We start from the raw sequence: 25,920 nt of genomic DNA, 5'->3' as shown, positions 1-25,920 counted from the left end.
AGGACAGTTCTAATTCTCTTTAAGGCTTGTCCACGACACCCTAAGAGCAACTCCTCCGACCGGTCGCTCTGAATTTTCTCTTCCTAAAACTTAGACTTGTGTCGTAAGCGTTTCTTGTCTTGTAGATCATTTTTTCCCAAATGTTCAATCACCAAGCTACAAACTGACCTCAGGACCAAATATCCATATCACATTTTGCTTGTATCTATTTTAATTCCCAATTTATATGTGGCTTTATTTACAGAAACGCCTTATTTTTCATATTTCCCAGTGTCATTTTAATATTTTAGAACTGAACAAGCTGCCTGTTACATAATATCACTGTACAACAACAACAAAAAAAACCATTTGTTTTTGTCTATATTGTAGTTTACTAGATCATTTCAATCCAGCAACTGTCCTTCGCGTTGTGTGAAAAGTTCATGAGGAATGGACCAATAGAAATGTTCCAAAATGACTTGGAATAAAACCTTTTGAATTCCATTGAACCTTAAGAAGGGTTTTCCGTCTGTGAAGTTGCTATTTTGGAGATACATGCTTTCCATTGGACAGTGATGATATATAGCTGCAATATTTATTGTGGTGTTATAGGAAAAACTAGCAACTTTTCTCTGAAATCAAGATTAAAAAAAGAAACAAAAGCTTAGCTGACTGGTACGGGGAAAAGAAAAGAATAAACTTTATAAAAAAATTAAGGCTCACCAGCATTTATCTGATTTAGTGACTGAAATCTTCACAGAGTTGCACAATCTTTTCTCTGGGCAAGGAATGTCAACTTGACCTCTCTGTGCCCCTCCCAATTATTTCGTGTCTTTTTTTTTCCCACAGTCATTTCCAAATCTCAGTCAACACCACATTTTTTCTAGAATTCACTTTATTATTATTATTATTTCATCAGAAATTCTTCCATTATCTCCACACCAAGTATTAATATTTAAAAACAATCTCAGACCCAAGGCCATTGCGCCTCCTCGAGATACGCACTATCACTTTTTCTTGGCGCAAAACAAGAGCCCCCAATTAGTCATAGGCCATGGGCTTTTGATAAGTCTCCAGGTGTCTCCATGGCACACTCTACCTCAGATGAAGCATATAAAACATCAGGGTTAAACTGGATTAAACAGAATTTATACAGTTACTTTTATGTATATATAAATATCACAGTTTCTGTGTGGTTGAACATTTGAGATATATGCAATTGGAGGCCCCAAAAAGCAATGAAAAAACTATTAAAATGTCTCAAAATGTTTCCAAAATGCCATGTCATTTAAATGGGCAACACCCCATACAATCACAAAGTTTATACAGGAAGTGAGTAACTAAGAACTGACGTAGGCCTCGCTGAGTGTCCAAACACTTGCACATTCCACAATGACTATTTTATTTAAAAATAAATATCAATCCATCCATTATCTGTAAGCGCTTATCCAGTTCAGGGTCGCGGTGGATCCAGAGCCTACCTGGAATCATTGGGCTCAAGACGGGAATACACCCTGGAGGGGGCGCCAGTTCCTCACAGGGCAACACACACACTCACACACACATTCACACACTCACACCTTGGACACTTTTGAGTCACCAATCCACCTACCAACGTGTGTTTTTGGACTGTGGGAGGAAACAGGAGCACAATGAGGAAACCCACGCAGACACAGGGAGAACACACCACACTCCTCACAGACAGTCACCCGGAATGGAAATCGAACTCACAACCTCCAGGTTCCTGGAGCTGTGTGACTGTGTGTGGTGTGTTCTCCCTGTGTCTGCGTGGGTTTCCTCATTGTGCTCCGGTTTCCTCCCACAGTCCAAAAACACACGTTGGTAGGTGGATTGGCAACTCAAAAGTGTCCAAGGTGTGAGTGTGTGAATGTATGCGTGAGTGTGTGTGTTGCCCTGTGAAGAACTGGTGCCCCCTCCAGGGTGTATTCCCGTCTTGCGCCCAATGATTCCAGGTAGACTCTGGACCCACCGTGACCCTGAACTGGATAAGGGGTTACAGATAATGATGATGACTATGTTTTCTATTAATAAAAATAGATTGCTGCAAATACCATGTTTGCATATTTTTACTTAAAAGGTTTAAAATAAAAATGTTTTTTTATATCGACGGGGTCAACATTTTTAAATAAACGTAATGTCCGTTCTGACTGAATGTTCTGCATTTTGCCTCGTTTAAAAAAATCAGTCTAGCACGAGACACCCATTGTAACTTCACCATGAATGAGTGCTGATAACTGCTTTGTAAGCAGATGTGCGTATAGTAGTTCAAATCAGCCCTTTCTGAATATATTGTTTTTGTGACGTTATCTTCCTCACAAGGTGCCACTGTGGCGCAACATGTAGTGTCACTATCACACAGCCCCAGGTTTCTTGCTTATGCTTGCTTGATGCATGATGTTGACAACAAACTGAGACTAGACTTTAGTTTATAGCAGTGACAAAGGCCATCCTCTGTTGTAAAATCATTCAAATTCAGCCCAGAGGTGCTCACTTAGCTTATGAGAAATTGTGGGTCTCTACTGATTTTTCAGTCTTCCACAATCCTTCACAGTTAGTGCAAAACTATTGGATGGATGCTGTACTTTTGTAATCGAATGCAACTGACATATAAGCCATGATGTGTTACTACAGCTGGCTCATGTCATCTCTAATGTGCATGATATCACAATGAAGAGGAGCCCTCAAATGCAAGTGTTAGCAAGGAGTCTATAGGTTGACATCAACCAAACCAACAAAACCAGCCTGTTACTCTTTTAGATACCTACGCTTGACCAGTTCATCAAACTTTTTTTATCTCTATATTTAAAAGGTTTTAAGGAATGGGCCCTTTAAAATGGGTGTGTTAAGGGTGTGTTAGAGAAGGATGCACCCAGCCCTCCGCAGTGCACGAGCCCTATAGAGAAGAAGCACAGTAACACAACTCACTACAGCAGCGAAAACAAAGGCGGTTTGGCGCCGACTAGTGTCCGCTGGTAGAACTGCAGCGTGTGTTCTCTTCTTCTAAACGTACACACGGCGAGCATCCCACCACACTCCAGAGAAGAGCCTGCTTTTACAACCGCTTCTCGCTGGAAGACTACGACGCGAACTCGATTTTGGACGAAATACCGAGCAAAAAGCCCGCGTTCGCTGTGCAATGTCACGTGGAGCTCGCTGTCTCCGGAGCGGGACAGGTGACTGACGTTAGGCGAGTCGAGTTATGAAAGGTGAGCGGAGTGGGGAGTACAGGATAAGACCCGTTCTGCTGTCAGCGAGTTTAAAACATGACAAAAACTGGTAGTACGCCGAGGTTTCTGCGCTGGGAGTAACTGAATCTCCAGTAAACTTCTGTTCCTTTTCACGCTATTAAACATAACAAAAACCTGAGCGCGTTTCTAAGGAAGAGACTCCACTCGACTGCAGCACTGACGAGATCCAAATATCTCTGGTTTGGCGTCTCTCGGACTCTTAATGGTCGGTCTGTTTTCGCAAACAGTTCGTTAGTCTTTAGCCGAGTGCCAAAAAACCCCCCAAACCGCGCCGTGAAGGACCATGTTGATGAAGGAATACAGGATATGTATGCCGCTCACTGTGGAAGAGGTAAGCTAACGGTAATGTTATTGTTTCTAACAAGGAACAAACATCCAAACTCTTCCCTGAACTGTTATTTTATTATACGTACTATATATATATTTGCAGTTAATTTTAATCATACATACACTCCCAGTAAACATTTAGCCGTTAATTCAACGTTGAAATCAACGTCGAATCAACGTTTTCTTAAGGTTGAAAATGAAAGTTGAAAAGACGTCCAAACACAGACATTGAAAAGACGACTATTAGACGTATTTTGGACGTCCATTGACGTTATTAATTGGTCCCGAAATAATTACTTGTATAAAACGCGTTTTAAACGTCCACTGACGTTATCGATTGGTCACCACTTAACTAACTTATTAAGATGGATTTTGGACGTCCATTGACGTTTAAAAGATGTCCTTGACGGACAGACTACTTTTAGACCTATTTTGAACGTCCAGGGACGTTCCTTGTTTACTGGGCCGGTCTAATAACTGAAAGTAAGTGAATGTTGTAACCGTTGGAACTTGAATGAGTTTTAAAGCTGTTGTTACCAACTCTGTGCTGTTTTTCATCTGTTAGGCACAACCTGGACAAATCAGCTCCAGGGGCATACCTCTATTTCTGACTGAACTTTATTATCTGCTTGGCATAAAGCTGTTATGTCCAGTCTGAAGTCCACTTGGTGGTGCTGTTGGAACTTCATATCGCAGTCGACAATAATCTAAAACTCACTTTATGATTGAATTGCCCATTCACTCTGGCTGTCCACTCAATTTGAGGTAAATGGAAAGTTGGTTGCAGGACTTTAGGCTTAGATTTATTGCCATATTTTGGCTATATTTGCAGTTTCTCTGAATATGGAGGTGTGGGTGGTTTGTACTTCAGTTTCAGTGCCCTTTTCAAAGTGCAACATGACGTTATTCATTAATCACGTCCTATCACATGGTGTGGTGTGAGTAATTATATTAAAAGCAGGATTCTGCTTTGTTATAGTTAGGTTTAACTTTGTTTGGTGTTTGTTTTAAATACATGTTATAGACATGGTGTAACGAAGCATCTTAATATTGTCTTTTGATAACGATGAAGGGTTTAATGATATTTATCCCTTATCTAATCATGATACAAATAAGCAATCCTTGAACTTTGTATGGGTGTGTTAAAACTATTTCTCCCACCGCTGGCAAGTTAAAGTGCAAAGCACCAAGCCCTCTTTCTCAGACAAGGATTAAGCCCTGTCAGCTGTGGACTGTATCTTCTTTTTAATGGGAACCCTCCATTCAAATTGCTGTGCAGCACAGGCCTCGCCTTTGTCTCAGTCTGAGAAATCTGCATCTACAATGGGTTCGAAGTTGAAACATAAAATTTAAGCATCATTTTATATTGATGTAGCATTATATTGTGTAGCATTAGTTTACATTAAATCATCCAAATCCAGTGAAATTCAATTAAGGAATTGGAAATTGTTTCCATTTGGATGCTGTTAGCTGCCATTTAGTCTAGTTAAGCCGTTCACGTTTTCTTGAAAAAGATTTGGGAAAAAGACCCTACATATATTTTCACATTTCTTTAAACAGCAGTATAAGGCTATGTGCTTTTAAAGTTTATACATTATTACATACTTTTATACAGTATTTGGTCTTTTATCAGTTATATGTCATTGCCAAATCCAAAACTGTACCTAATAAAGAGAAACTGCTAGGTGATGGAACACCTCAGAGCCCAGCTTCAAAATCATTTAAAGGCGGCGTAAACTCTTTGAATCAAAACACTTTTTATATAATTCTGAGTCTTTTTCCTCACCGATTGCTAGCTCTCCAGTCTGTTTTCGTGCTGGAAAATGATCTAATATGATTACCAATCCCCAGTGTCTGTAAATGGGTAAAAACAAAAGGTCTCGGTCCAGTATGCTAGGCTTTTTCTCTCTGCTCATTTTGCAGGTTTTTAGGCAATGAAGAGACCTCCAAACGTTGAAAAGCATGAACAAAGTAGAGGATATGGCTCTATTCCTGCTTCAAATGTGGTAATATTTATTTGATTAGATTGAACAGACTCGGGAACTTGGTTTGTGAGAAGCAGAGAAATGCAGCCAAATTATAAGACTGATTTTTTCGTGTCTTTGAGCATCTGAAAGCAGTTTTCTGGTGAAGAAAAGGAGCTGAAATAAAGACGAAGGGTAGAGAAATGTTGAACATTCTCTGGTGTTTTACTTGTTTTGTGTAATTTTCTTCCACTTTTCCTGGTGCTGAAAAATGCAATAACTAGCGTTTCAAGGCCATTTTACGTGTGTTTAGAAGCTCAAATGTGGTCTTTGACCTTTGCAAGGTACTGTTTATTAATGCTGAAAATTCTCAGATCTAACACATACTCGCTGTGCATCCTCTGGTTGTAGTTTAGGAACAGACCAATTATCTGTGGAAAATATGGCAGGTTGTAAATCACATTCATATATCTGGTATAGTTAGGACAGATTAATAGACCCTAGGAAAAATCCAATTACACGTGATACCCGGTGGTAGGACCACCCCCACACTGACGATGATTGCATATGAATATAAATGTGTACTTGCTCATATCTAACAGCATGAAAAATCACAGCCAATAACCTCATTAAGCTTATCCCAAACATCCCTCTGTACACACAGGACAATTATCTCATTAGCTAATTGGCTAATATTCTTTGGAATGTGGAAGCACCTATTCATTCATTCACTATCTGCAACTGCCCATCCAGTTCAGGGCTGCAGCAGGTCCAGAGCCCACCTGGAATCACGTGTTTTTGGACTGTGGGAGGAAACCGGAGCACCCGGAGGAAACCCATACAGACACAGGGAGAACACACGCAGACACAGGGAGAACACACCAACTCCTCACAGACAGTCACCCGGAGGAAACCCACGCAGACACAGGGAGAACACACCAACTCCTCACAGACAGTCACCCGGAGTGGGAATCAAACCCACAACCTCCAGGCCCCTGATACCTGCTGCGCCCCGGAAGCATCTATAGCATCACTAAAAACAGATTAATTATAGCACTTGAAAACTAATCTGAATGTAGTCCAGTGAATTAATTTCAGAGGATGCTAAATGGATTATTTTCTTAGTCATTTTTAGTAATATAATTTGCAATCTGCATATGCTCACACAGTTAAATCATAATATTATTACCACCTCCTTGTTTCTACAATCACTGTCCATTTTCCCAGCTCCACTGACCATACAGGAGCATTTTGTAGTTCTGTGATTACAGACTGAAGTCCCACTGTTGCTCTGCATTCAATTAAAGTCCCCTTTCACCCTGTTCTTTAATGGTGAGAGCAGGTCTAATTTGGGTGATATATCACTGTCCGTACTGCAGTGAACCTGATGTGGCGGTGGTAGTGGTGTTAGTGTGTGCTGTGCTGGTAGAAGTGGATCAGATACAGCAGTGCTGCTGGAGTACAATTAAACCCAATCTCATTCGAATAAAGCTTTAAAGTTAATACATTTTAGTAGTAAATTTAGTAAATTTTCCCCTTGTGCATCCTTTGGTAAGGGAATAGTTTGATCTACACCCTAAACAACTACTTTATGACCACTAGTAGAAAGCTTTTCGAAAAGGCAAATCTATGCAAATAAGAAGGCCGTTGTTTGTGCAGTGTGTAATGTACTGCTGCCTATGGTCATTACTTTTGGTGTTGGACATGAGAATGTTGGTTAAATATTATACAAGGTGCAAACTGAAAGAGGAAAGTCACTGACACTGGCACTTTTCAAACAAACAAGTGGTTTACACAAGCAAAGTTTTAATGTTATATTCACACCAAGGAAATAGTCAGTGTTGTCATAAATAACATGAAAGCCATTCCTTCTCCTATTGTGTGATAATATGATTTTGAGCATTTGTCAACTGTTTATTTTATTTCATGGATCCATTCACTCAGCGCCAGGTGAACTGTGGTTTTCCCGCTTTCACGCAGTGGGGTTAGCTTTAACACTGACATTTGAAGCCTGTAAGACATTTTAATTGCATACTGTCACTGTCCAATGAAAAACATGTACCTACAAAAATAGTAACCTTACAGAAGAAAGAAAAGAACCTTCTAAACGTTCAGTGCAAATGTGTGTAAAAGGATTTTTGGCTGCCAACTGTAGACGGTTTTTTCCCGTGTTTGCACAGACACATTGGTCAGATGTAGATTTTGTGGTACGCATGCGAGCCAATCTTCACAGGAAACGGGAGTCAGTAGTGAGCTAGTCTTAACTCAGGCTGTGTGTTGGATCATAAAAGATTTTTACTAGAGGTTTTTACTGGAGCAAGGAGGGTACAAACTCATTTGCTTTGCTTCTGAAGAAACATTAGATAAGCAAGCGTCAATACAAAAACCTCTGGTGTTGGACAGTCCTAACTTTAAAAGAGAAAGGTGTAGGTGGGCAGGTTTGAACAGGAGGCACCACTGTGGAGTTCACACAATGCACTGTTTTTCCCTTCTTTAACATTACTTCATCTTCCCAGGAGATGTGTATATATAATTAAACGTGTAAACACTAATTAAAGCTTGCCTGGACTGAGGTTAATTGTATGTCTTACTGGTTGGTCTGATTTGGCATTTGGCTGTCACTCTAGCATTAGAATAATTCATGTTCCTTCCCATCTGATGTACCTCTTCTGCTCCTGTATTCCTCCGTTCCAAGAGAAATGTCATTTCATTTACTGAATGTCCTATTGTTTGAATTCGCAGTTTTGATTCTCTTTAAAGAAAGAAGCCTAAAACTTCACTGCTCTTTGCTCTGACGAAATGAATGATTTCTACTTGAAATGTAGTTCAAGTGGGTACAGTGTGTGAAAAGATGTCTGCAGTAGCCATGGGTTTAGTGCACACCATTGTACAGACACAATAGCTTTGTTCTTTTACGAGCCATCTGGGGAGTGACACAACAGATGTACAGTATTTTGCGGGTGGTGCTGCAGTCCGCTAAAATGCATCACTCTGATTGAATAAAGCATTCTTGTGAAGAAGGGTTTGGCCCTTGCCCCTTAATCTGTGTTAATTACAGGGAAATTAATGAAAGGAATTAATTTGATTAAGAAAATGGTGATAAATCCCACATGAATAAAGCTGTATTACATCAGTGCACGTTGCCTTTGGCTTCACCTACATTGTTGTGTTGATGGAATATTTTTATTTGTGGCTGGGGTGGGACCACTTATGGATTCCTCATCAGTTCATCAGTATTAATAATGGCCATTTAACCCATGTTTAGAATTATAATTCTATATTACATGTGTGCATGTATGAATTTGAATGTCAGGACTAGTTAGAAATAATATTCAGAATTAGTCATTTACGTTCATAAATATGGTTTAAAGTGTGGGTGGCACGGTGGCGCAGCAAGTAGTGTCGCAGCCACACCGCTCTGGGTGACTGTCTGTGAGGAGTGTGGGGTGTTCTCCCTGTGTCTGCGCGGGTTTCCTCCGGGTGACTGTCTGTGAGGAGTGTGATGTGTTCTCCCTGTGTCTGCGTGGGTTTCCTCTGGGTGACTGTCTGTGAGGAGTTTGGTGTGTTCTCCCTGTGTCTGCATGGGTTTCCTCTGGGTGCTCCGGTTTCCTCCCACAGTCCCAAAACACACATTTGTAGGTGGATTGGTGACTCAAAAGTGTCCGCAGGTGTGAATAAGTGTGTGTGTTGCCCTGTGAAGGAATGGCGCTCCCTCCAGGGTGTATTCCTGCCTTGTGCCCAATGATTCCAGGTAGGCTCTGGACCCACCGCGACCCTGAATTGGATAAGGGTTACAGATAATGAATGAATGGATGATATATATATATTAAAGTATATTCAGAATGAGATTTTGTTTTGTGTTTGCCTTTTTGACACTGAGAACATGAGAAGATTATTTGTTGGAAAAAGTTGGAGTTTTGGGTTATTATATCTAGTCAGATAGTAGTAAGAAATGACAAAGTCAACAAAGCTTAAGGAAAAAATGTATTTATGATTTATGTATGTAAGTATTATGTATTTGTTTTTTAACCATTGCATCTAAGAGCCTCAGGCTGCAACCAGTTCTGCTAAAAAAAAAAAAAAAAAACATAAGCTCTGACTATAAGCTTTGACATGAAAAACTTGTTATGAAAGGTCCACAATGCTTTGTGACTTCTTCTGGTGCAAGCAAAAGTGTATTAATGCCATTAGAGCATGTGATTAATTGATTACTATCGGATATAATAAGCATTTCTTTCATTCATTATCTGTAACCACGTATCCAGTTCAGGGTCACGGTGGGTCCGGAGCACACCCAGAATCACTGGGCGCAAGGCAGGAATACACCCTGGAGGGGGTGCCAGTTATTTGCAGGGCGACACACACTCACACCTACAGACCCTTTTTGAGCAACCAATCCACTTACCAACATGTGTTTTTGGACCATGAGAGGAAACCCACGCGGACACAGTGAGAACACACCAAACTCCTCACAGACAGTGACCCGGAGCGGGACTTGAACCCACAACCTCCAGGTTCCTGGAGCTGTGTGACTGCTGCACCACCTGCTGCACCACCTTGCTGCTCAAGATTAAGCCCCACCACATGTCGCTGACATAACCAATAATTCCATTTAACATTATGTAAAAGCCCATAATTTTGATGCAGTCTTCATTTAGTGAGCAAAGATCCGGCCTGTCAGTGCCCGTTTAACCACATGAGCAGTCGGCTCTGCTTTTAGCCGCTACTAACAAAGCAATATAGTAAATCACATCAACAAGTTAAGAAAAGGTACACTGAGTACCGTATATCCCCGTTGTCTGCTAACGCCTACTGTAACTCGTTCTCTAAATGTGTGCATTTGAGCTTTTATTGATGAGGTGCATTTGCGTTTGTATTAACTGAGCAAGTAGCCTAGGTTTTTAGCCCAGATTTTCCCTGCAAGAGACGCCACTGCACCTACTCCAGCATTCATCCACTGTAATGTTCCACATCTAAACCATGGACATTTGAAGATGGCTGCTCAGTCAGTGTATAGGGCTTGAGTGTAACTGAACTTTGGTTGAGTGAATCTGCTGAACTCAGTGTACTGCAGTAAATGTGTTTGTGTGGTTAATTAGCCCAACCCTGCTTTATTTAGCCTTATGTATGTAGAAGAAGCTAGACCTAATATTATTGTGTCACTCAGATATTTAATGCATCCTGAGCCTAAAATCCCACGAGAGGAGGTATAATGGAGTAATTATAAAACAATTACCATGTTTATTGTGTGTGTGTGTTGCGTCTGTGTATGCAGTATGTGAATGTCATGGACAGGTCTAATGCACGATAGCTAGGAGAGGCCATTTGTAACTTTATAGAGGCCTGACTTGCCTGGCAACCAAATAGTAACACAGTAATGGCAATGGCTATCAAGGACTATACACGGCTGGGTAATGCAGTTTATGGGGTTGTACATGTGTGCTGCAAAAACCCAGGATGATCCTAATGCAGGGACAGAAAAACAGAACCTTTTTTTGTATGTATTTTATACATTTTTTATTTTTTTGTATGTATTATTTTCCAGTTACGTCCATATCCTATAGGATCCCTGTAATATCAGAATTTGCAGAGGTTTGAATAATGGTATAGGTTGGAAAAATGGAATAGGGTACATTATGCCATCTAAATATGCAGTGTTCCCTGTGTAATTGGCTGCAAAATCACCCCAAAGTACAGTAAATCCACCCCATGCGTAACAGTCAGAAAGGTGTTCTTTTCAACATACTCTGCTTATTTCTCCCCAAACATCCTCTTTGTGATTTGTAGCCAGTAAGTTCCTTTTTAATTCACCAGTCCACAGCCCTAACAGCACTGAACAGTTAAATGGTATCACTCCAATGTCAGCCAAATCTTCCTGCAGGTCTTTTGTTGGCAAGGAAAGCCCTGAGAAGCTGCAATATGCCTCATCACAGGGTGAGTGAGGTAAACATAGTGCTGGGTGATATGAGCACAAATCAATATCACGATTAATTGTACATTTTACCACGATTATGATTAATGAACGATTATTTTGTTTTTGTATTTTTGACCCTTATACTTCAGTGACAAGGCTTGTACTCGTCGCTGAAACTGTATTTTCTCAGTGTTTACATTTGATTTCTTTTTGTTCAGTGTTGTCTTAATTATAGTCAAAACACAACACGTTCAAACCACAGACGCTGTGTTATTCTTTGGTACGAACTGCTCGAGTCGCTCGGTCGGCCTCAGCGTTTAGGTTGCTTCCATGCGGCAGATAGGGGCAGGATCATGTGACTACAGCTGGGTAGCGTGGATTTAAAGGACAGTACATGAACACACAGTGGGGACATAACAGAATAAAAATGACCGATATATTCGAGATAATCTTGTCTATGTCGATTGGAAGTTCTGACTCCCAGTGACAGTGACTGTCAGTGACAGATTGTGGCCTTTATTTTTTTCTACAGTCTACATGGCCTAGTCCATCGTTCACACAAAGACCTCAATGTCTGTTTTCCCCCCAAACAAGTCAACACAGGGACTTGTGACCACTGTACTCATTTCTACCATCTTGTACAGCAGCTGTGATTAGCTTGGACCCAGAGAACCCAGAGAGTGTTGTTTCTGCATAGAATTGTTGGATTCAGTGTCAAGAATGTCAAGTGTCAGGTATTCATTATTATGTACAGTAGGCCTAAGTTCTTTGCAATCTCGAATTGAAAAACTGTGAGACAATGCTCTCATGAAGTTTGGGACAAAGTGGTAAGCTGTGATCCACCTTTGATGGCAAGTACTGAGCCAATTGTGGATGGTTCTTACATAAACAGTTTAACTTGAATATATAAACTTTTCTCTTATTTTGCCCATTCCAATATTTTATTCATTCATTCATTATCTGTAACCCTTATCCAATTCAGGGTCGCGGTGGGTCCAGAGCCTACCTGGAATCATTGGGCGCAAGGCGGGAATACACCCTGGAGGGGGCGCCAGTCCTTCACAGGGCAACACAGACACACACACACACTCACACACTTACACCTATGGACAGTTTTGAGTCACCAATCCAACTAACAACGTGTGTTTTTGGACTGTGGGAGGAAACCGGAGCACCCGGAGGAAACCCACGCAGACACAGGGAGAACACACCACACTCCTCACAGACAGTCACCCGGAGGAAACCCACGCGGACACAGGGAGAACACACCACACTCCTCACAGAAAGTCACCCGGAGGAAACCCACGCAGACACAGGGAGAACACACCACACTCCTCACAGACAGTCACCCGGAGGAAACCCACGCAGACACAGGGAGAACACACCACACTCCTCACAGACAGTCACCCGGAGCGGGAATCGAACCCACAACCTCCAGGCCCCTGGAGCTGTGTGACTGCGACACTAACCTGCTGCACCACCGTGCCGCCCCCCATTCCAATAATATTTATTAAACTTTTGTGTGTGTGTGTTGCAAGCATCAGTTTTAAATACATTTTTTTAACAAAATGAAAAGCCATTTCATTACATTTTGTAAGTTAAATGTTGTATTTCTTACATTTAACAAAATGTTCCAACTTTTACAGGAATAGGCTTTGTGTGTAGTACATTGGATTATAGTGGAGTTGATGGCCAAGGGCCTTGAATAACTGTAACTGTAGCCGTTGTTTGGTGTCTGCACATCAGACGGCTGCTCTGTGAATTTCTCCATCAAGGTCAAACTTGCACACAGCGTGGTACAAGGTGTAATATTAAATTATACCTTTTGTGGCAGAGTGTTCACTAGACTGCTGAGCCTAATTTATAATCATTTAGGTGCATATCTGTGATTATCCTGTGTTACAGCTGCATGTGTGCTCTAATCTTGTTTCTTGTGACTTTTTAGCTATTCTTTAAAGTCATCTCACAGCCATCACCAGAAAGTTACACAGCACTATTAGCACTTTCAGCATTGTTAAAATACTAAATCTGTCATTACTAGACAGTTAGTCCAACAGCAGTAGCCTGACTTGATAAAACTACTTATATTTTGAGAGAAACAACATGGTGGTGCAGCAGGTAGTGTTGCAGTCACACAGCTCCAGGGACCTGGAGGTTGTGGGTTCGAGTCCCGCTCCGGGTGACTGTCTGTGAGGAGTGTGGTGTGTTCTCCCTGTGTCTGTGTGGGTTTCCTCCGGGTGACTGTCTGTGAGGAGTGTGGTGTGTTCTTCCTGTGTCCGCGTGGGTTTCCTCTGAGTGCTCCGGTTTCCTCCCACAGTCCAAAAACACACGTTGGTAGGTGGATTGGCAACTCAAAAGTGTCCGTAGGTGTGAATAAGTGTGTGTGTTGCCCTGTGAAGGACTGGTGCCCCCTCCAGGGTGTATCCCTGCCTCGCACCCAATGATTCCAGGTAGGCTCTGGACCCACTGCGACCCTGAATTGGATAAGCAGTTACAGATAATGAATGAATGAAAGGATTGTCCAAACTGTCGATTTCAATGAGGCCGTGATTCCGTATCATGGTGGTCCACAGCCAACCTGTAATCACTGTGTGCGAGGTGGGAACACACCCTAGACTGAGCACCAGTCCATTGTAGGGCATAATACGATCACACATTCACTCACACACTCACACCTAAGGACACTTCTGGATAGTCAGTCCACATACCAGTGTGCATTTTTGGACTGTGGGAGGAAACAGTAGGAAAGTCACCTGGATAACCCAGAGGAAACCTACACAAACAGGGGGAGAACACCTCAGACTTCTCACAAGACAGTGACCCGAAGCAGGGTTTGAACCCACAACTCCAAGACCCAGGGGGGCGGGGTGTGGCAGTGACTTGTACCTGTGTCCTGTCCCAGTTGTTAACTGTGAATTACAAAATATGTTATCAGTTTCTTAAATTTAGTTCTAATCATTGTCTTACAACAATATCATAAATTAAACAAACAACAAATGCTTTTGTTATTAATAATAATTCGTTTTTGTTATACTTTTTTGTTATACCAGAAAACTATAGATAGCTGTTGCTCCTCCAACCCAAGCCCATTTGACTGTATCACACTTTGCTTGATTATTTTCAGTGATCAATTTTTTTTTTGTTTTTGGTAGGGTGACCAGACGTCCTCTTTTACCCGGACATGTCCTCTTTTTTAGACTTGTCCGGGCAGAATTTCACAAACGTCCGGGATTTTGTTTTTCTAGAGCTTACATAGAACTTCGAGAAGCGTTTCGTTCACAAGCTAGTCCCGCCCTCCTCTACTCCGATTGGTTCGCTTGAATGAGAAGGGGGCGTGGTGAAGTAGCCTAGAATCTTCTGATTGGACGGTCTGACTGTGGAGCTACCATTATTGGTCGATAACCTTCTCTGTAAACATTTAATTGGTCAGTCTGCACGTCAGTAGTCCTTGTTTACGTCAGGCAAAGCTCATGTACCTACCCTCATCTCGAGCAGCTATGCCGAAACGTAAATGTAAGTTCTCGGATGAATTAAAAAAGAAATTCCCATGTTTTGTGTAGCAAATAAAGATGTAAAGGACCTAAAAGCACACATAGGTTCAGCTAAGTATACAACGGCAGCGAGGGGCGAGAGCTCATCACCGCCCACCCAAACGTGTCCTCCTTTTCACCATCTCAGATCTGGTCACCCTAGTTTTTGGAGGCCAAAAGGAATGAGCTCTACAACATAAAGCCTGGATTTAAGGACTTGGAAGAAGTCTCATTTCCAAGCCAAGATTATTCTGTTCTTGGTGAAACACCGAGTAATTTTCAGAATGTTAGCACTGACTGATTTTATTAACAGACTCTTAAAAAGGTCAGACATTACTTGTTATGGCAGCAGCTGAAATTCCCGGTAGTCTTAAAAGTTGACCTCAGTCAGGTTCTGTTTCTGGAGAATGTGTCAGGGATAGGTTTGTTGAAGTGAGGTTTTGCACACGCAGAAAAATACATCAAATAAATAAAAGTACGATATGTGCACAACGATATAGAACGTGTCTCCCACATTTACTCCATCCATGGCAGTGAACACAAACACACGCCAACTAGTGCACTAGGGGCAGTGAACACACACCCACAGTGGTTGGCAGACACCCATGGCAACCAGGGAGCAGATGAGGGTTAGATGCCTTAAACTTTCAAACCCCATGCTACTTTTTTGTAGGATTTGTGAATGCAGAGCATCGGAGGCCCAAGGAATGCATTAAAAATAGGTAGAGCTGAAGACCCAGGAGCTGTCACACAATCTTAATATCTTTCTGATCCAATTCCCATTAGGAAGGAAAAGGTCACTAATGAAGGTCTCGGATGAAAAGAGCTTTCGCTCAGGCCCATCAGCTTGGCAGATTGGTTCGACTTTACATGAACTTGCCAATGGCTTGAATAAACTTTGCTCTTTTCTGCTCTTAATTGCTATCCCTTTTGTTGGGGGGGGGGGGGGGGGGAGGATAAGCAGTTTATATCACTTTGTAGCCATGGCTACACTGTGGGCTAATAACAGGTCTGGACAACAGCGATCCCGAAAAGCCTTGTGTAGCTTGTTACAGCTACACAAATACTTTTCTAAATACAGTTTCTGATCAGACCAAGCAAAAATGCTCTGTGGTGTGTTGCAAGTAATTGAGTGTAGTGGGGTTGTGTGGTGTCATCCACACACATTACTCTCTGATATGAAATGTAAAAGGCATATTATGGAAAAACCAAATATCACTTTCCCAGTGCATTGGTAAATTACTTTGGATATATTTGGCCCACAACCACTTTCCACTTACCAGCCCCCAAACTGGGAAATGAAACGACCCAGTTGCCTTGTGGCATTTTGACCAAAGCCTTTCACAGACATTTTGTTAAAAACCCCATGGAATTGTGTTAACTTTGAATAAGAGTACATGTCCCCTTTAACGAATTGAATTCATTTAATAAGAGCATTGTATTGAAGATAGTGTGAACACAGATCTGAGATGGTGAAAAAGAGGACACACGTCTTGGGGGGTGATGAGCTCTCGCTTGCTTTTAGGTCCTTTACACCTTTATTTGCTACACAAAACATGGGAATTTCTTTTTTAAATTCATCCGAGAACTTACATTTACGTTTCGGCATAGCTGCTCGAGATGAGGGTAGGTACATGAGCTTTGCCTGACGTAAACAAGGACTACTGACGTGCAGACTGACCAATTAAATGATTACAGAGAAGGTTATCGACCAATAACGGTAGCTCTACAGTCAGACCGTCCAATCAGAAGATTGTAGGCTCCTTCACCGCGCCCCCTTCTCACTCAAGCGAACCAATCGGAGTAGGGGAGGGCGGGACTAGTTTGTGAACGAAACTTCTCGAAGTTCTATGTAAGCTCTAGAAAAACAAAATCCCGGACGTTTATGAAAATCCGCCCGGACAAAGTCTAAAAAAAGAGGACATGTCCGGGTAAAAGAGGACGTCTGGTCACCCTGTTTGAAGATGTTGTATGAAGATTGTGACAGAGATATAAGCCAAATGCCATATGAATATATTTGAGGCCTGCTGCATTTATTTATTTGTTGGTGATCAGTTGCATCAACTGTAGCTTCAGCTTTGTGTTGTGATTTTATAACATTATTTGCGTGTGCTAGTTGAAGACAGGTTATTTTTTTCTGAAAAACTTTCAAAATTCGAAACAGACATGTCCTTTAATTTGAGATTTAAACAGGTCTAAGACACTAATTGTATTTTGCTTTGTTGAATCCTCTCCAGCTCTTGGCATTGTTTTTTACACTTCCCTCAAAAAAGTTTTTTTTTATTTTTCTGAGAAGCAACAGACATGTCTCAGTGACAAGGGCAAGGCTAATTATTTCGTATAAATTCCCCTAACATCATACACTGTTTTCACTGAAATACTCAAGGGATACAGCCCATCTGTTAAACCTCTACATGGTTTTTGTGCTGTTATATTTAGTTCAGTCAATCAAAACCACAACAACAAGAAAATTGTAGCCCTATTTCCGAAAATGATGGGACATTTTGTTAATAAAACAAGTCTCTGAGATGTGTTCATTCTGATGAACTGACATAGGTAAAAAACAAAAAAACATTGTTTGCATTGACCTATTTTATTGCATTTTGTAAATCTAAACAAATTCATAATTTCATGTCTACAAGGTAAAATCATCGCGGCACAGTGGCGCAGCAGGTAGTGTCACAGTCACACAGCTTCAGGGACCCGCTCCAGGACTGTCTGTGAGGAGTTCGGTGTGTTCTCCCAGTGTCTGCGTGGGTTTCCTCCGGGTGACTGTCTGTGAGGAGTCGGTGTGTTCTCCCTGTGTCTGCGTGGGTTTCCTCCGGGTGACTGTCTGTGAGGAGTGTGGTGTGTTCTCCCTGTGTCTGCGTGGGTTTCCTCCGGGTGACTGTCTGTGAGGAGTGTGGTGTGTTGCGTGGGTTTCCTCCGGGTGACTGTCTGTAAGGAGTTCGGTGTGTTCTCCCAGTGTCTGTGTGGGTTTCCTCCGGGTGCTCCGGTTTCCTCCCACAGTCCAAAAACACACGTTGGTAGGTGGATTGGCGACTCAAAACTGTCCGTATGTGTGACTGTGTTGCCCTGTGAAGGACTGGCGCCCCCTCCAGGGTGTTTTCCTGCCTTGCGCCCAATGATTTCAGGTAGGCTCTGGACCCACCGCGACCCTGAACTGGATAAGGGTTACAGACAATGAATGAATGAATGACACAAAATCAAGTCAGACAAAATAAGATTTAGGAGAAGGAGTTGCCCCTTTCACACTGATCAGAATGTGCTCAATGGAATATGAAAGTTTTGAACACTGTTGTTGTGTTCTTTGATATTTAAAGAACAAAGACACAAAATGAAAAGAAATATAGGCAGCACATCATTCAGGTTTTATCAGTACTCAAAGCTGTGATGGATGATTTTAATTAATATTCAAGTACACAAACTGACTGATCCAAATTCTGTTCTGAATGATACTGTGACGGCATCCAATAAGAAAAGAAGCTTAAACCATTAAATCTGGTTTAATATCGACTGTTTAAACTTTACAGAGACTTATGTTTCAGATGATTTATTGTTCAAATTACTGATAGAATTCTTTGTAATTGAGATAAAATACTAATTAAAGTTTAATACACAGACTGTTACATAGCTCCAGTGAAATAAAATCGTTCTATTACTATTACCCAGATTAAATATTGGAAGTTAACATCACCTAATTCTGTATGATTCTGATTATTTATTTCATGGAAAAGCTTGTTTTTCTGTAACTTTAAGGATGACGATCTAAAATTTTATTCATCCATCCATTATCTGTAACCCTTATCCAGTTCAGGGTCACGGTGGGTCCAGAGCTAACTTGAATATATAAACTTTTCTCTTATTTTGCTCATTCCAATATTTTATTCATTCATTCATTATCTGTAACCCTTATCCAATTCAGGGTCGCGGTGGGTCCAGAGCCTACCTGGAATCATTGGGCGCAAGGCAGGAATACACCCTGGAGGGGGCACCAGTTCTTCACAGGGCAACACACACACTCACGGACACTTTTGAGTCGCCAACCCACCTGCAATGTGTGTTTTTGTACTGTGGGAGGAAACCGGAGCACCCGGAGGAAACCCACGCGGACACGGGGAGAACATACCAACTCCTCAGAGACAGTCACCCGGAGGAAACCCACGCAGACACAGGGAGAACACACCACACTCCTCACAGACAGTCACCTGGAGCGGGAATCGAACCCACAACCTCCAGGCCCCTGGATCTGTGTGCCTGCGACACTACCTGCTGCGCCACCGTGCCGCCCACGATATAAAATGTTTAAGAAAAGTGAGGAATGAAGTGTTGACCACTAACCGGCCATGAATTTGTCTTAAATGGAAGTGGGCTAAAAGTGTGGCTCAACTCGGAGCTGGGGTCCAAGTACTTTGGCGGCAAATTGGGCCACAGCCGAGCTGGACTGCTGGTCTGAGACACACCCTGTAGTTTTTTTCTAAAAAGTTTCCATCAGCTGCAGTGGGTCATCCCTCATCATCTCCCAGCAAGAAGAATTTACCCTAAACCTTCTTTCCAGCAGACGTCCTGGCAGGCTGACAGGAAAACTAGGGTTGTAAATATAGGTGAGCCATATTTATGGCTGTGCAAATCCAAATATATCACAGCACAGCTTGAAGAGCAGCAGGAGCAGCTGGTCAGCTGCCCATGGCTTTGTTAATGACATTTCAGCAACATCTAAACACACTGAATCTGATTCATTTGAAATTTGAAACTCTCTTGTTTGTAGGTGCCATCAATGCAGTGTGTTATAGATTGTACACACATTCACAGTTGGGGTAAGTCTTCCCATGGATATCATCATGCATTCAACTCTGGCTTTGATACAATGAACAAATGTTTTTAGTTTTATTTTCTTTCTCACGAAATCAAATGGAAACAAGGACTGTCATTGATTTGAAGCACTATACAACTCCCATTTAGCTGTCCCTAAATGTAAACAAGGCGACTCCGTGTAACTATCTGTGAGAGTTTCTATTTGTGTGTTCTCCCTGTATCTGCGTGGGTTTCCTCCGGGTGACTGTCTGTGAGGAGTGTGGTGTGTTCTCCCAGTGTCTGCGTGGGTTTCCTCCGGGTGACTGTCTGTGAGGAGTGTGGTGTGTTCTCCCTGTGTCTGCGTGGGTTTCCTCTGGGTGACTGTCTGTTAGGAGTGTTCTCCCTGTGTCTGCGTGGGTTTCCTCCAGGTGACTGTCTGTGAAGAGTATGGTTTGTTCTCCCTGTGTCTGCGTGGGTTTCCTCCGGGTGACTGTCTGTGAGGAGTGTGGTGTGTTCTCCCTGTGTCCGCGTGGGTTTCCTCCGGGTGACTGTCTGTGAGGAGTGTGGTGTGTTCTCCCTGTGTCTGCGTGGGTTTCCTCTGGGTGACTGTCTGTGAGGAGTGTTCTCCCTGTGTCTGCGTGGGTTTCCTCCGGGTGACTGTCTGTGAGGAGTATGGTTTGTTCTCCCTGTGTCTGCGTGGGTTTCCTCCGGGTGACTGTCTGTGAGGAGTGTGGTGTGTTCTCCCTGTGTCCGCGTGGGTTTCCTCCAGGTGACTGTCTGTGAGGAGTGTGGTGTGTTCTCCCTGTGTCTGTGTGGGTTTCCTCCGGGTGACTGTCTGTGAGGAGTGTGGTGTGTTCTCCCTGTGTCTGCGTGGGTTTCCTCCGGGTGCTCTGGTCTCTGGTTTCCTCCCACGTTGTTAGGTGGATTGGCGACTCAAAAGTGTCCATGGGTGTGATTGTGTGAGTGTGTGCCCCCCTCCAGGGTGTGTTCCTGCCTTGCGCCAGTAACTGGGTGAGTTATAAGCCATTTGTATAAAGTGCTTCACATTGAAAAATGCTGACCTGTATGATAACCACATTACCATGGACTGGTAATCAATTGAAATTGATTATATGAACAACATGAGCATAAATGATGACCTGAAGTCAATCAAAGGTATTGCAAATAATAAGGACCTTCATCTTTCAGACTCTGACTAGAAAGTAGCCACTCTTGTTGTCAAGATCCAGTGTGTGATGGAGATTAAAAGCCCCATTACTCATCCCTCATGCACATTGTCCTTCACGGAAACAGTCTTGGACTGGGGATTAACATTCTTCCTGAGACGTGTCCATTCTTGACTAATCAGAGTCACTCTGGCCTAAGGCTGAGGTAAGGTTTCCTAGTCTGAGTAAAATCTCAGCTTCGTGATTGCCCTCCGTCTCTCACATTAATTTTCTCTGCCTCTTCACGTGCTGTAATGTTATGCTAAGGGTTAACAGACCCCTTCAGTGTGTGGGTTCTGCATGCCTAGCAGTGAAGTCCCAAGCTTTTCCTGAAGATTTAATTAAGACCAGTCTGATTGAGAGAGACTTTCTGCACAAAGAGGACTCCTCAGTGGGCACTTGGGTTCAAGAAGTAGTCATGGGATTTAACTGCTCACAGCGCTGGACGTTCAGATCCCCAGGAGTCAGCCACAAAGCTAACTGTACTTCGTTCTAGTTGATCTAAAGAAGTGCTATTATGCTGCTCTCTGTCATGCAGCTCAGTGTTCCTTCTGGCATTGTATGATTCACTTCTTGGTCCACTTAGGAGATGATCCTATGTTTTGTCACGCCTGATCAACACTAGCTCTCTGTTTCAAAACTGTTTTTAAAGCTAGGCATACACTAAGATTTTTAAAATCTACTCTTTGATGTCACTTTTCACTGATTTAAAATTATGATTCACCCGTGGTGTTCACATAAATCTTGTGACTCCTTATTTTTATGTTTTTCTAAAAATATTTATCCTGTTTTTGCCGAATTTTAGCTCAATCTTTAAGGCAACTGGGGCAATGCGACCACAGTGATGTGATTGAGGACCAAACGGCTGTGCACAATGGCGCATATAACTCAAAAAACAGTGGCTCATCCATTTGAACATTGAGAAACTCTGGCACTATGACACTGCAGTGGGAAAGAAGCAGCCATCACACAAAATGCTACAAACACTAGGAGGACAAGGGCAAGCATATGAATTCACGCTTCACGCTGCCGCTAATGCTCCTCTCTGTACACTTCCTCATTGTTATTGAGGCCCACTACTGTTTGTCAGCAAACTTGACGATGGTGATGGAGTCGTGCATGACAATGTAGTTGTGGGTGTACGGGGTGTACAACATGAGTGATAAGGTCTTAAGGCTGGAGATGAGGCTAGAGGTGGTAATAGTGTTGAATTGAAACCAGTAAACAGCATTCTTACAAAGTGCTTTAAAGTGGCAACAAAAGGGCTGATGCTCCAACACATGAATTTGAATCAAAACCAGAACTATTTGCATTGCAAAATTAGCAAATCTAGTTAATTAGCTCATTAAGCAAAGGGCAAGTGTGCTCCCATTGAAAAATCAATTCCTGATCAAAATCTTCTTCACTAAGCTCTTCAGAATCTGCATGGGCATATTAAAAACAATATTTAAACAGAGGGTAGCGGCTAAATTACAAAGAGTGCTAAGGGCTGCTGGTTCCTCTGCTTTATTCCGGCCTTTATGGAAGGAACACAGAGCTCATTCAGTCAGTCAGACTACATGAACAAGGTCAATCCAGCATTCATTATCACTGTTTTGTCAGCCAGGATGGACAGCACCTCCCCGCAGACAAAAGCAACAGATGTCTGAGTAGGCGAGATGCTGTTCTTGATGAAAATACCATGCTGATTGTACCACCTGCGCAAAGCCGACTCTTCCAGGAGGCAGTGAGATTGCTGAGCCAGGCCTCTGCCACCCGTCCAAGACCAGCTCAATATTGGGTCCCATCCCATTACTTATTTTTACATTTCTCCCTTGTTTTCAAGTGTTGCCTTGACGCTGGGAGCAGAGTTAAAACTTTTGTCTCCTACAAAATGGTACAACCCTTCAAAAGCCTGATGCATCAGCAGCAGCTCTTCCAGTCTGCAGTGATATCAGAGTAAATGTACAAAGCTGCAAACTCACTTCTGGACTTTAGTTCAATTTAGAGGCTCAGAAGTTTAAGTATTAACTCATTTATTAGTAAATTCATATCAAAGTCGACATAGTTAACATATTTCAGGATTTGTTCATTTCCCCTGTGTTTTGAAATATGTTTTAAATGATGGTCTCGTTCTGTGGTTTGAAGGAGAGGAGTGACTCATGCTGGGGGAAGATATTGACAGTCATTAGCTATGCATCACCAAACATTGAATTAATAAACATTGTGAGAAAATCGTCAAAATAATTCATGAACATTTGCTCAGTGTAAGGTTTAGGATTTTCACCATCTGCCGCACAAAATATTTTGAAAATATTCAGGGAGTAGAGAGAAATGGCAAGCCAGAGAGAAATGTTGAATTTGCTTGATCTCCAAGACCCTCGGATGGCATTGATTTAGAAATGGTCATGCTACAGAGAAAAATACAGCCATGTGCTAAGGAGTATTTCAGAAAACTTGTCACTTAACACAGTCTGCTGCTACGTCCTGAAATGCCACCTAAAAAACGTATGCAAGCAGGAAGCCACATCAATTCTAAGAGCTGGCAAGTTCCTCAGATGCTTTGAAAGACAGTGGAAACTAGTGCTGAGAACAAATGAGTCTATGGTTTAGATTAATTGGTGTATGCCAAAGATGCTAGGGGAGTTATTTGACAGTTATAATTTCATTCATTCATTCATTATCTGTAACCCTTATCCAATTCAGGGTCGCGGTGGGTCCAGAGCCTACCTGGAATCATTGGGCGCAAGGCGGGAATACACCCTGGAGCGGGCGCCAGTCTTTCACAGGGCAACACAGACACACACACACATTCACACCTACGGACACTTTTGAGTTGCCAATCCACCTACCAACTAGTGTTTTTGGACTGTAGGAGGAAACCGGAGCACCCGGAGGTAACCCACGCAGACACAGGGAGAACACACCAACTCCTCACAGACAGTCACCTGGAGCGGGAATCGAACCCACAACCTCCAGGTCCCTGGAGCAGTGTGACTGCGACACCTACCTGCTGCGCCACCGTGCCGCCCACAGTTACAATTTATGCATTATAAATAGTAGTAATAGTAGCTCTGGAGAGTTATACTACAGGGAGGGCTTATTAGAGACATAGCTATACTGATGCAGTTCTACTGTGGAGAAACCAATAAGGTTACCTTGGTTTTAAATGCGTCTGTGGTGAAAAGAACCAGCCTTTTCCTGAATCAGTCTCAATGATCCGATTGATTACTGTTCACTCCGCATCTTGGTTGCACTTACACTTGGTTTTTTAATATTTTAGTCAGCACCAGACATCAACTCTTTAAAGTACAAACTGTCTATATTATTGGTCTAAATGACGTAGTACATTTTCTATAATAAGACATCCATTTGTCATTATGACATAAAATCTGTTCTGACTCCTGGTGTCCATATGGATAGTGTTTCTCCAGAATGTCTTGTCTTTGTGTTTTTAAAGCTTCTTAATGTCTCATTTTTGTATTCTAATGATCACAATCCATCTTAGAGCTGGCCAGGGTGTCAGCATATTCCACTTTTTAATTCTTTTCTGACCATAATTCTGACTTACCGTATATTTAGTTCTGATAATATGTGCAAAATAAGACCGTTTTAGTTTGGTTGCTAGTGCTTTGGGACAAATCTGTAACCCTTATCCAGTTCAGGGTTGCGGTGGGTCCAGAGCCTACCTGGAATCATTGGGCGCAAGGCGGGAATACACCCTGGAGGGGGCGCCAGTCCTTCACAGGCAACACACACATTCACTCACACACTCACACCTACGGACACTTTTGAGTCGCCTACTTACGTGTGTTTTGGGGACTGTGAGAGGAAACCGGAGCACCAGGAGGAAACCCACACGGACACAGGGAGAACTCCTCACAGACAGTCACCCGGAACGGGAATCGAACCCACAACCTCCAGGTCCCTGGAGCTGTGTGAGTGCGACACCTACCTGCTGCACCACTGTGCTGCCCCAGGAGCATACACCTTACACAAAAATATTGGGCCATCTAGAGGATATATTATGACATCCCTTTCTAAATCCATAGTAATTAATATGGATTCCACCCATAATTAACAGTTTCCACCCGTCTGGGAAGACATTATACAAGATATGTGAGTGTGTACAGGAATTTTGCCCATTTATCCATAAGAGCATCTGTGAGCTCAGACACTGATGTAGGGCGAGAGAACCTTCTCCATTCTAGTATTCCGGAAGGTGTTCGATAGGGTGCATACCACTCCATCTGACGCTTGACATCATGTTCAGTGACATAAGGCTTGTATGCACCTTCTTGGCCATGGAAACCTATGCCATGAAGCTCCTTTCACAAGGATTTTGTGCTGATGTTAATGCAAGATGTAGGCGACCCTGCTCTGTAAATTTACATGACCTGCCACTTCATGGCCGAGTTCCTGTGGTTCCTAAACACTTGCACTTTCAATAATATCATCTCAAGATCTCAAATTAAGTGTGCTCTTTAGAACGAACCATTCTTTCACAAATGTTTTTAAAGGCAGACTGCATGGCTAGGTGTTTAAATTTATACATCTATGACAATGGGACTGAATGCAACATTTAGTCACTTTCTCAATATCTTTCTCAATATCTTTGTCCATATGAAATTTTTGTTAGTGTATATGAAATCAACATTTTTCATTTCCCACTGCTACTGGCAAAAGTGGTCCACCTCTTCTAAATGTTTTCATCATATTGGGTTAAAAATACACCTTCCAACCTGTTCTTTGACCTTCATTATAAGGCTCTTCAGACCTTCTGGATTGTCTGCTATGAGCTTTGTGCAATGCATATATAGAATATATAGATATATAGATCCAAACTGATCGAGTATGGTAATAGCTTGCATCCTCATCTGACACCATTGTTGATTTGTGACCAGTCAATTTTCTGTCATTATTGTGGCTTTGTGATTACTGTAGACAAACATTACAAAA

General features: G+C 42.3%; 1 protein-coding gene across 1 annotated transcript in view; it reads left to right on the top strand.

The window, feature by feature from the left end:
• Positions 1-3,019: 3,019 nt before the first annotated feature.
• pitpnc1a (phosphatidylinositol transfer protein cytoplasmic 1a) overlaps positions 3,020-25,920 on the top strand; it is a 99,368-nt gene continuing 76,467 nt past the window's right edge. Inside the window, exon 1 of the mRNA XM_066642380.1 lies at positions 3,020-3,579. Coding sequence (XP_066498477.1) covers positions 3,532-3,579 — 48 coding nt within the window. The 5' untranslated portion in view covers positions 3,020-3,531. The remainder of the gene's footprint in view (positions 3,580-25,920) is intronic.

The sequence above is a fragment of the Hoplias malabaricus genome, chromosome 13 (genome assembly GCF_029633855.1).
Source record: "Hoplias malabaricus isolate fHopMal1 chromosome 13, fHopMal1.hap1, whole genome shotgun sequence".
Taxonomy (NCBI): Eukaryota; Metazoa; Chordata; class Actinopteri; order Characiformes; family Erythrinidae; genus Hoplias; species Hoplias malabaricus.
Note: the sequence above shows the minus strand (reverse complement) of the source record. Positions and strands in the feature narration are given on the sequence as shown.